The 12,886-nt window shown below is 43.6% G+C and overlaps 1 protein-coding gene across 1 annotated transcript in view; it reads right to left on the reverse strand.

Annotated features, from left to right (window-relative positions):
• Positions 1–10,785, reverse strand: part of LOC143295702 (uncharacterized) — a 62,216-nt gene extending 51,431 nt beyond the window's left edge. The window contains exon 1 of the mRNA XM_076607323.1: positions 10,540–10,785. Coding sequence (XP_076463438.1) covers positions 10,540–10,586 — 47 coding nt within the window. The 5' untranslated portion in view covers positions 10,587–10,785. The remainder of the gene's footprint in view (positions 1–10,539) is intronic.
• Between the last annotated feature and the right edge of the window lie 2,101 nt (positions 10,786–12,886).

The following is a 12,886-nucleotide window of genomic DNA, read 5'->3' on the forward strand; positions in this document are numbered from 1 at the left end:
GGCTAACGGTTGGTTAGCGGGCAGACATGGGGAGTAGAGGGAGGGGGGGCGGGTTAAAACAGCAGCCCGCACAATTACCCCGATGGCGAGAGAAAGACGACTCTGCCCTGGGAGGAACATCCTCTGGAGAAAACACTGTTTGGGGAGTCTAACAGCCCCCTCATTATCCCCCCTTTCTGTGTGTGTGTGTGTGTGTGTGTGTGTGTGTGTGTGTGTGTGTGTGTGTGTTCACTATGAAAGTACTGTGAAAATGTGTTTTGTTTCGTTTTTGTTTCTTTCTTTCTTTCTTTTGTGCGTCGTGTGTGAGCGAGTGAGTATTGTTTTCATTCAACAGTATTGGTTAGTGTGCCAAGATATTTCTTCGTATGATGTGTTGTGCTCGATCTGCAACAATACGATATGCATTGCCCGATCTGTTACTTGTGCATTGACCGATATGTAACAATGACATGTGCAGTGCCCAATCCATAACATGTGAAGTATACCTTGTCTGTAATGAGCAGTGGCCAATCTGTAATCTTTAACATGTGAAGTGCCTTGTCTGTAATGTGCAGTGCCCAATCTGTAACATGTGTAGTGGCCGATTTGTTTTTTGGTCTTGCGTAGTGCCATATCTGTAACATTATGACGTGTACTGCCCAATCTGTAACGTGTGAGTGCCCGATCTTTAACATGTGCAGTGCCTCATCAATAATATGACGAATGGAGAAGTTTCCATCACACTCCTCTCACAATGAAGGAAATGAAGTTGTTTTTTAACAACGAAAGATTCCGGACACACACACACACACACACACACACACACGCACGCACGCACGCACACACGCGCGCGCTCCAAGTTACTGCAATAATCACAGTTATTATCATCGTCATAATGAAGTATGTTATTACTGCGTGCTGAGGTGGTATTTAAGGTATCTCGTTTCATTCAATAAACTGCATTTATGACCAAATAACCCCACAAAGAGTGGGATAGAGACAGACAGACAGAGAGGAGGTAGGGAGGTGGGACTGAGAGAGGAGAGACTGAGACAGAGAGAGAGAGAGAGAGAGGGGGGGGGTAGGGAGATATAATATTGAGAGGGAGGGGGTGAGGGGAAAAATAGGGACGCAGAGAGAGAGAGAGAGAGAGAGAGAGAGAGAGAGAGAGAGAGAGAGAGACAAAGACATAGAGAGAGAGAACAGAAGGGAAAAGCATACATGTCCAATCAGTGGAGCAGTAACCCAGGTATCTCTCGTTTCCTGCCCGCCTGCTGACACGGCCATCCATCACAGTTCTCTTTTCGATGTAGGTCGAGGGTCTGGGAAAGGCAGGGTGCCACTACCACCTGTGCCCCCCCTCCCCTCCGCCCCCCTCCCCCACTCCTGCACGGTCCCGTGGAAAAGGTCTCTCTCCTCTTCTGTTACAGTGTCGACGGACAACCCCCCACCTCCATCCCCTGTGCCTCCCACCTCCTTATGTCGCTCCTCTGCCTTATCTTCCCGATATGAACACACATGGTAACCTCGTGGTTTTCAGGTGTCTGAGTGTTTGAAGGTTTGCGTGACCTGAATGCTAGCTGAATGTTGCGATATTCGAATCTTAAAAAAAAAAAAATAAATAAATAAATAAATAAAAAACTAAAAAAATCAGCCAATCACCACAGATAGATTAATAATGATTTATGTTCGTTTATTGTTATGTACTATCCCCCCCCCCAACCCCCAATATTCCTTGTGACCCCGGTACATTTTGGTAATAAAGACATATTTTATTCTATTCTGTTAGCAGGCGCGGTGTTGATGACCCGTGGGCGTCAAGTCGATTTTGATCCAAATTTTGGTTTAAAAAAACACGCTCTTATTCCCAATAAATTGTTTTAAAAAATACACATCCAGCGACGACAACAAAATAACCATAAAAATAATAAAATAAAAAATAAAAAGTCGTGTGCTCCTCAGTATTTTCCCCATTCGATGTGTTCCTTTCTGCGCAAAATCATGCTGCTGGGCTCCGATGACAGGGATCTTTTATCTATTTCACATAAAAAAAACAACTCCATCGCCATTTTACTTTATTTATGAAATTTATGCTGCAGATAATCATATAAAAAAGGAGTTTGTAAAATGTCTGAAAAGTTAAACAGTTCCTATCCAAATGTTCCTTTATTTCTGATTCATACATATTTACTTCCAGCTGAATTTCACTGTCATGCTCTGTTACGAAACAAAACCAGGGTGGAGGAGAGGAAAGAAGGGGGCTTGGTAGAAAAAGGAAGTCAGTCAAACCGATTACAAACCTGTAGCCGTTGATTTGAGCGAGTTATGTAAATAGTTCTGATTATAGAGATTCGCGCGTGCTCAGTTCACGGCCGATTTGCTTTGTGTCACTGAACTTTCTGCAATGGTTGCTTTGGAAGGCCAGTGGCTATAGCTGTTCACGGTAAAAAGAAAACAATACACTTGCAGACAGAAGAAAAAATATCAAAATCCATCTCTTGGGTGTAAATTGAGCAAATGACCTCGCGTTTGTAAAACGCTTAGAGCTTGGTCTCCGACCGAGGATAGGCGCTACATAAGTATACAAATCAAAAATCAAAACTATCAGCGCAAAAACAGAAACCTTTGTTTTAAACAAGAAAAAAATTATTAAAAAAGATAAAAAAAAAAAAAAAAAAAAAAAAGCGTCACTGGTCTCATGTCTGAGTTGGACAGGAAACAAAAACAGACTTCAGACACTTATCTTCAAATCATCCATAAAATAAAAGTTTATACAGCTCATCTCTCATGGATAAAAACCGGTTGGGTGGGTCTGGGGTTCCCCCCCCTCGGTTCACTGTTCTGTCGATGTTTCTTTTACGTGCTTTTTCTTTTCAACTTATTTACACGGCATATTTCACAATGAGATTATCCATTATGTTGTTGGTTAATAATCTAATCACTATAAATTACAGTATCAGTATCAGTATCTCAAGGGGGCGGCACTGCGTTCGGTCAAATCCATATACGCTACACCACATCTGCCAAGCATATGCCTGGCCAGCAGCGTAACCCAACGCGCTTAGTCAGGCCCTGAGAAAGATTTTTTTTTTAATAAATAAATAAAAAGTATAGATAAATGCATACAAATACTACTACTACTACTAATATTCATAAGGCGCAAAATCTTGATGAAGCCAACTCTAAGCGCACCAAAAAAAAACCCAAACCAAACCAAACAAACAAAAACAACAGCAATAAATTACAATAGCCTGTTGTGCACCGACTGGTTAACAATCTCTGAAATCAAACGTGACTGTACAATGTGAGGAGCGGAAAGAGCAGGTGAGGGCATCTGGGCCTGAGTGAATCCATAAAATTTAACTGACTTACTTGACTTAATCCTCTTCGTTCCGGTCGGAACACAGGGCCCGCACTGCAGATCTCCAGCCCAAGACAGAGCGAGATGGAGATCCATAAATTACCACGCATGAAATGTCCGTTATGACGAGCCCCGTCATTCCTTCTTCACTGTCTCCCTCTATAACCCATTTCTTTCTTCCACACGGTCTCCCTCGGTTTCCCATTTCTTCCCCGCTGTCTCCCTCGGTTTCCCATTTCTTCACCTCCACTGTCTCCCTCTAAAACCCATTTCTTCCTTCTTCACTGTCTGCCTCTATAACCCATTTCTTTCTTCCCCGCTGTCTCCCTCGGTTTCCCATTTCTTCCCCTCCACTGTCTCCCTCTATAACCTAGTTCTTTCTCCACTGTCTCCCTCTATAACCCAATTCTTCCCCTCCACTGTCTCCCTCTATAACCCATTTCTTCCCCTTCACTGTCTCCCTCTATAACCCATTTCTTTCGCCACTGTCTCCATCTATAACCCATTTCGTCTTCCACTGTCTCCCTCTATAACCCAATTCGTCCCCTCCACTGTCTCCCTCTGTTACCCATTTCTTTCTCCACTGTCTCCCTCTATAACCCATTTCTTCCCCTCCACTGTCTCCCTCTATAACCCATTTCTTCCCCTTCACTGTCTCCCTCTATAACCCATTTCTTTCGCCACTGTCTCCATCTATAACCCATTTCGTCCTCCACTGTCTCCCTCTATAACCCATTTCTTCCTTCTCCACTGTCTCCCATTTCTTTCTTCCACACTGTCTCCCTCGGTTTCCCATTTCTTCCCCGCTGTCTCCCTCGGTTTCCCATTTCTTCCCCTCCACTGTCTCCCTCTAAAACCCATTTCTTCCTCCTTCACTGTCTCCCCCTATAACCTAGTTCTTTCTCCACTGTCTCCCTCTATAACCCATTTCTTCCCCTCCACTGTCTCCCTCTGTTACCCATTTCTTTCTCCACTGTCTCCCTCTATAACCCATTTCTTCCCCTCCACTGTCTCCCTCTATAACCTAATTCTTCCCCTCCACTGTCTCCCTCTGTTACCCATTTCTTTCTCCACTGTCTCCCCCTATAACCTAGTTCTTTCTCCACTGTCTCCCCCTATAACCTAGTTCTTTCTTCACTGTCTCCCTCTATAACCCAATTCTTCCTTCTCCACTGTCTCCCTCAACAACCCATTTCTTCCCCTCCACTGTCTCCCTCTATAACCCATTTCTTCCCCTCCACTGTCTCCCTCTAAAACCCATTTCGTCCTCCACTGTCTCCCCCTATAACCTAGTTCTTTCTTCACTGTCTCCCTCTATAACCCATTTCTTCCCCTCCACTGTCTCCCTCTACAACCCATTTCTTCTCCTCCACTGTCTCCCTCTATAACCCATTTCGTCTTCCACTGTCTCCCTCTATAACCCAATTCTTCCCCTCCACTGTCTCCCTCTGTAACCCATTTCTTTCTTCCCCACTGTCTCCCTCTATAACCCATTTCTTCCCCTCCACTGTCTCCCTCTATAACCCAATTCTTCCCCTCCACTGTCTCCCTCTATAACCCAATTCTTCCCCTCCACTGTCTCCCTCTGTTACCCATTTCTTTCTCCACTGTCTCCCTCTGTTACCCATTTCGTCCTCCACTGTCTCCCCCTATAACCTAGTTCTTTCTCCACTGTCTCCCCCTATAACCTAGTTCTTTCTTCACTGTCTCCCTCTATAACCCATTTCTTCCCCTCCACTGTCTCCCTCTATAACCCATTTCTTCCTCCACTGTCTCCCTCTATAACCCATTTCTTCCCCTCCACTGTCTCCCTCTATAACCCATTTCTTCCCCTCCACTGTCTCCCTCTATAACCCATTTCTTTCGCCACTGTCTCCATCTATAACCCATTTCTTTCTCCACTGTCTCCTTCTATAACCCATTTCGTCCTCCTTCACTGTCTCCCCCTATAACCTAGTTCTTTCTCCACTGTCTCCCTCTGTAACCCATTTCTTTCTCCACTGTCTCCTTTAACCCATTTCTCCCCCTCCACTGTCTCCTTAACCCATTTCTTCCTCCTCCACTGTCTCCCTCTATAACCATTTTTTTTCTTCACTGTCTCCCCCAATAACCCATTTCTGTCTCCACTGTCTCCCTCTTTAATCCATTTCTTCCTTCTCCACTCTCCCTCTTTGTCTCTGAAGCTCGCTGAGACACTAAACAAAAACGGGGTCCTCTTCTTCAGTTAACAGTCAGTATAGATCTATACAAATACAACGTATGGAATTCAGTGTAGACTGTCTCCTTCCCACTACCCTACCCCTTCACCCCCCTTTCTCAAGCGAAACAAGTCATCTTCAGTTCAAAGTAGCTGAATCACGCCACTGATTAAAAGCGTGGTGAATCACCGCTTCATTAGGCAATGCGTGTGAACGTGAAAATGACAAACAACTCCTTTCTTGCATGCGTAAAGAACGAGAGAGCGAGCAGACAGCGGAAAACCAACTCATTTGAATAAGAGATGTCGAGCAGCACTTCTGACTGGTTCAAGCGGATGAACCAGAGAACAATGAACCAAAAACAGTCATCCCCCGCCCCCCGTCCAGTTTTTTACAGCCTTTTTTAAGTGTGGACAAGATGAGAAGATCCCCTTTTGGAAACTGTAGGGGGTTGGGGGGAGCAAAGGGGGAGGATATGGTGGTGGTGTTTTGGGGTGTTTTTTTTTCCCTACTTTTTTCCCTTCACATTTTCTTCCTTTTTTTTCTTGCTGTTAAAAATAGTATCTCAGCCGTCTTTGATGTTCTGTTCTGGAATAGAAGTACTCTCATTTCGATCGTTTTTTACTTCTCCCGCTTGTCTTTCTGTTTTTAAAATGTCTGTCACATGATTTTCACAATCATCTGCACCTGCACCCCTCTCCAAGAATTTATCCGTGTTTTTTTTTCTTCTATAATTATCTGTATTTCCCTTTGCAACTGCAACCCTTTTTATGTATAGTTTCTGAGTAGGATTATCATGTTCATATATTGTTGACCTGCTAATTTTGTGCTGAACAGGTCAAATAGCCCATTGTTTTCTGAACCAAACCGAAACTGGGAGAAGCAAAGTTCTCTTTTCCTCCTTCACCAAACACCATCGATTCCCCCATACACACCCCTCATTTTAGCTGACGCATCTTCAGACTATTCAATAAAAGATAAGTTTGATAAAATATGAATTTGTATTTAAAAAAAAAAGAAAGATGTAAACCCTACTTGTGTGTGACAAATCTCAAAAGCTGGTGCGGAGTAACCGAAATCTCATGGGCTTGATTTATGCTACGTGGGTCTTTAGAAAAAAATATTCAGTGTCTTGTGTGGATCCTTGCACTGTTTTTTGTTTTGAACGAATATGGCTAATATAAATGTTGGGCTGTTGTTTGCATACTACCTGATAAGTTCTCTGTGTTTACAATATCATACTGCTGTCGCCAACAAGCCGCTTGCATATTATATGTTTAGTTCTATGTGACCAAGAGGTTATACCTTTACCTTTGCCACTCCCACCAACAAACTGCTTTTTCTTCCACCTTAACACGAGGAGGTTTGGCCATGAGCATTTCACCACGAACAATGACACGTGCAGTTCTCACGTGCGCGTACGCCTAAAGACACAGCTATTGTCCTATGGATGAATGCACCCGCATGAAACGTTCAATTGATTTCAATCAGACCCTACACACACACGACCCCTGTGCCCGCTGTCACCGACAGTCAATCGACATCCGCCAGTGCATTAAATGCCTGGATGTCGAACACGGGGAATCCTGTTTTAATGAACAGAACGTTGGGGTCATGAGGCAAACTGTGTGGTTCAGGAAGCGTTCTGAAGACTTGATCACTATGCAACAAAGACAGCCGTGGATGTTGAAAGGGCAGAGAGAGGTCACAAAGCATGGCGGTGCCGGATGCAGGTGGGGGTGGTGAGTGGTGGCTAAGAGGCAGAATATTTGTATTTTTGTTTCTTTTTATCACAACAGATTTCTCTTTGTGAAATAATTATAGTGTAGACACAAAAACAAGTGTCATTTAAAAAAGAAATGTAGAATTAAAAAAGTATAAAAAGAAATCATAATGAAGGTAAAACATCATATTATTCCTTTTAGTCAAACAGAAAAAAAGCATTTCAGGGGAGAGAGAGAGAGAGAGCAGAAGGATGAGGTCCAGTGAAATCGCTGGTTCAGAGCAACTGGTGGGGGTGTGCAGGGGGCCAAGACGCAAATATTGCCCACAGAAGTGGAGAGAGAGAGAGAGAGAGAGAGAGAGAGAGAGAGAGAGACAGAGACAGAGATAGAGAGAAGAGTGGGGGTTAGGAGGGGGAGTCGACATCACATCGCTCATTTTCACAGCAAGGGGTTGCACGCCACAGTGTGGGTGTTTCACGTGCACAAAGGCCACGCAAGACACAAACTGTGTCCATTGCTCTCCTGTGCAGTGCCGATAAAAAATTTTAAAAAAAATTATAAAAAATGTGCTGAGCAAGCACAGAAAATGAACGAAGTCCAGAGGCAAAATCGGACCAATGTAAATTCTTCCCAAATTTCCTCTTTTCCGTGAATGCGTCAATGCTACTTTTTTTTTTTTGGGGGGGGGGGGGGGGGAGGTGTGAGGGGCGGGGGCGGAGGGGGGGAGGAAGGTGGGGGGAGGAAGGTGGGGGGAGATGGGAGAGGGGTCTGATTCGGAGTCCGTGATGGTCTGGGTTCGAATCCCGCTCTCGCCCTTTCTCACTAGCTTGACTGGAAAATCCAAACCAGATTGAGCGTCTACATACTAGTCATTCTGATAAGACGATAAACCGTCATGCCTTGTGCAGCACATGAAACAGACACTGGGTTGATTCTCATTTTGACAGCAACACACACACACACACACTGATAGTCTGAAATCACTTTCGTGAACAGACGTTAGATCAATGACCGACCAACACACACTGATTATTCCTGTTGGGCATTGTGAATTCGCGTGTGCATTGTGATTTGTTCAGACTGTCGCTGACCTAAAGACCAAGAAAGCAAATACATAAATTTATAAATAAATGCCCTCGCGTTACAGTGTTAATCCTTCTACGCAGTCGGTTCTTTGGACTGGATTTTGTCATCAATCAATCTATACATTGATCCGCTGGACTGATGTAGGACCACACCCGATGTGATGTCAAATCATCCCATCTTCTCTCTCGCGCGCGCGAACTAGCTCTCTCTCTCTCTCTCTCACCGTCTTTTTCTTTATTTGATTAGTGTTTTGTTTCTTGGTTGTTGTCTTTTTTTTTTTTTCAAATTTCACAATGTCCGCTTTTTTTTTCATTTAAAGGCACTGACGTCAGTAAAATGTGCAGGAAATAGGGGTGATGAAAACTACTTCCATTAAGAAAAAAAAAAAGAAAAAAATTAAAAAAAAGAAAAAGGAAGGGGAAGCGGGAAAGAGGGCGAGAGTGGCGTAGGTGTCAAGGGTGGAGAACTTTGTAAGGATGTAGTGGTAAAGCTAAGTAAGTCAAAGGTTGTTAAACGTGAGAGAGAGTGATGTAATTTTACTTTTCTCAGTGCATAGTGTCATTATTCTAAACGGCAGTTATATAAGACGGAATTCTCACGTGCCGTAGGTTTCAGGTGATAAGATAAGAGTACCGGACTTTTATCCAAATAGTTTTTTGTTTTTTTTTAATATATATTACTGTGACACCAAATAGTATCTGAAGTCAGCAAAAGAAATAAAGAACACCAGCTCGATTTATCTATAATTATTTATTCATTTATTTAATTTTATTCAAGAAAAAAAAACACGACAAAATCATTATGTCTGACGACTGTAACAAAAATAAGATACCTAGTAGGTGTTGGTTTTTTGTTTTGTTGTTGTTTGTTTTTTTAACATCCTGTCTCGGGGTTACGGTTCTGAAGCTGGGACATGACCATGAGGTATATATTGTCAGAACAATGCACTGGGGTTCCACAGTAAATATTCTCCACGTTGACTGAGCATGACACCGAGGGTTCATATAAAACTTCTTAAGATGAGAGACCTGTGTGTGTGTGTGTGTGTGTGTGTGTGTGTGTGTGTGTGTGTGTGTGTGTGTTCGCGCACGCGTGTGTGCTTGTGTATGTGTGTGTTGTCTTTTTTGTTTGTTTTAAAGTTTTCGTTTCGGAGATAACTAAGTGCGTGCGTTTATACTTTCTTTTCTCGTTGGGCGAGTTAACATGTGTCCCTCTCTTATCAGTTGACAAGAGTACGAATCAGTTCATTTTCATTTAACAGTGAAAACACCACACACACACACACACACACACACGCGCGCGCGCGCGCGCGCACACACATTAATTTAAAAAAGAAAAAAGAAAAAAAAAGGAATAATTGTTAAATCAAAATCTATTTTGACATGACTGCATCCCGAGTCGGTTCAAATTCTGACTGGAAAGTAGGCAATGCGAAGTCCACACTGACTGTTACACCACAACATGCCGAGTTAATACTGTCCTTACGATTAATCACAGGACTCGGCCCGTGGCGTCAGTACTGACAAGCTGATTCACCTTGAGCGAGTGAAAGTGGGTTACACGAGCAGTGTAGCCATCACAGCTTCCCTCTCTCTCTATGAAAGCTGTATTATGCTGTGTTCGCTTCTATGCTGGCATCATAATTTAATGTAATTCAGTTACAACTCACAATAATACCACTGTTGCGCACAGGCATGTGTGTTTATGACGGCCTCTGTGTGTGTGTGTGTGTGTGTGTGTGTGTGTGTGTGTGTGTGACTCAGAGGAAACAAGTGACAGTGTAATCTGTTTCCCATCTACACATACACATGAGAGAGAGAGAGAGAGAGAGAGAGAGAGAGAGAGAGGGAGACAGACAGACATGCAGACAGACAGACAGACAGTGAGAGCCAGATAGAGACAGAGAGGACACCGTAAACCACGCGTGGGCGTGGCCCATCCAGTTTCTACAGAAATCAATAACTCTCTCTCTTCCCTTCTCCCTCCCCACTTCCCCCCACCCTGGTCCAACATCCCACACAACTTGTAGCTAAACTACCATTCCTGACAGAAAACCACCACCATCATCCAGCAACCAAAGTTCCCTCCGTCAACATGGCGTGCGTCCACAGCGATGAAACAGAAGACCTCTAATAGCCAAGTTACAGTTTGCACGCTATCATTAAAACAAAAACATAAACGGCCCACTCACCTGTCCAAATCCAGGAGAGCCAGCTCTTCTATCGGACTTGGAGGCATGTTTTTCTCTCTCAATGGTGCGGGAGACAGATGCTCGAAAATTGAACGACGATGGAGATCGTGGACAAACGTTCAGTTGGGCGGTTGTGATGAAAAAACATTTAAAAACAAAAAACGTCGAAAAAAAATATATCTAAATGTGTCAAAACTCTTCGGGTGGGAAACAAGACGGACCAGCCGCCTTGTGTGTGCTTTCCCAGTGAAAATGACGGTCTGTGACATCAGCGCCTGTCGTCTGCAAAGTTGCTGAGTCACGTGACGGAGACGATTGGCTGACAGTGGTCGAGCCACAGCGCGAGGTGACAGCGCGCGCGGCGCGCGGAGTGATGACGACACTGATATTAAAGCAAGCCAGCCACACGAACAGCTCGACGCACTGTGCATACACACCATGGTTGTTTTATTCAGTGCTCGCGGTTTGCAATTATCATTATTAGGGGGGGAAGAAAGGTAAAAAAAAAAATAAATAAAATAAAAAATAAAAAATCCCTTTTATGCGCTTAATCCCACATTTTTTCTCTATTTAATTGATGTTGTTTCTTTGTTCCATCTCTTTCTGTTTTGTGCCATGGAAGAGCGAGAAGAAAGAGATACGAAAAACGAAATCAAATAAAAGAAAATAGAGAAAATAAGTTGGATAAAGCGCATTCATATTGTCATTAGATGAGGTGTGCCCGGGAGAGGGAGAGGGGGGGGGAGGGGGTGCGGGGAGCGGGTGAACAGAGAATGAGAGAGACAGAAGGGTGACAGAGAAGGGACAGAGACAAACAGCTAGATAGAAAGAGAGAGGAGCGAGAGAGAGGGGAGAGAGAGAGAGAGGGAGAGAGAACGAGATGTATGGAAGGAGAGAGAAAATGAAAATAAGACAGACAGGAAGGAGAGAGAAATGAAAATAAGACAGACTGACAGACCAAGAAACACACAGACAGTCAAAACGAGAATCGTGTATAGAAAGGGGTGATTTGACCAAAAACAACAACAATAACAAAAACAAAAAAACAAAAAAAACCAACAACAAACAAACAACAACAACAAAACAACAACAACAACAAAAAACACCACACAGACTGGACTGTGAATGGTTTACTGATTAGGCCTTTCTGCCCGTGACAACAGAGGTGGGGACTCGCGTGTCAACATCCATTTTGAAGAACAACTAAAAAATTGAGAAGCACAGAGAGAACAAACAAAGAAACAATTTCATGCACATCAAAACAAAAGACACGCAACACAGAAGATACGGACCAAGAAACAGACAGAGAGACAGACAGACGAACAGACAGACAGACAATAAATTATACTGAACGAGAGACCTGTGTGGAAGGAGGGTTGGGGGGGAGAATGAAGACTTCCTGTCGAACAAACTCACGTGATGGGCAATGTCGCTTCTTTAGCATAACGAGCAATATTTGTAACGAGACTGATTGAAAGAAAACCATAGTTATTCCTCCTCCTCCTTCTTCTTGTTCATCTTCTTCTCCCCATCCTCCCCCTCAGTCCCCCTCCTCCTTCTTCTTCTCAATCATTTGATGTATTCCATAACACCGCTCTACAAAATTATAACCTGGGATTAAATCACACACAGAGCAATGTGAATTTATACGTGACGGCATTCTGAAGAGATACTGGATACGGAAAACAAGCAAGCAGCCAAAAGACAACTCTAAACAACAGGAAACACACACACACACACACACACACACACACACACACACACACATACACACATACACGAACAACAACAACAAAATATAACCCTCTCTGACACTGCTGCAAAGAATCCTTCGGAGCAAGAGCCGGAGGGGGTGATGGTGGGGGCTTGGGGACAGGGGAAGAAGAAAGAAAAAAAAAAAAAAAAAAAGAAGAAGAAAACGCTTCAAGCCTTATCCTCCATTGTCAACCCTCTATCTCCATCATCAACAATGGCGGAACAGGAGTGTAATGAAAGACTACAGCGAGCACGGTGGCGGTACTGTGTTTGCAGTGATCTGAGATCAGATGTAAGTCCATGGATCAGATGCTGTAACAACATTTGCCCCCGACAACAATCTCCTCCAACCCATGTCCTTTGGTGCGGGTGTTGGTTTTGCATAAAAATAAATACACATGTCTGTCTGTGTTGAGGGGTGTCGGTTTTGCTGAGAAAGGTGTGATGATATGATATGGATACTAAAAGCGCCCATCTTCGATCGAAAACCAAATCCTAAGACCTTTACATACACGGAGTTATTTGCACAACAGACTGACTACCTTTTAGAGCCACTGGGCACTCATCATTCGTTTCCTGCGTCATTCAAATG

This window comes from Babylonia areolata, chromosome 21 (assembly GCF_041734735.1).
Source record: "Babylonia areolata isolate BAREFJ2019XMU chromosome 21, ASM4173473v1, whole genome shotgun sequence".
NCBI lineage: Eukaryota > Metazoa > Mollusca > Gastropoda > Neogastropoda > Buccinidae > Babylonia > Babylonia areolata.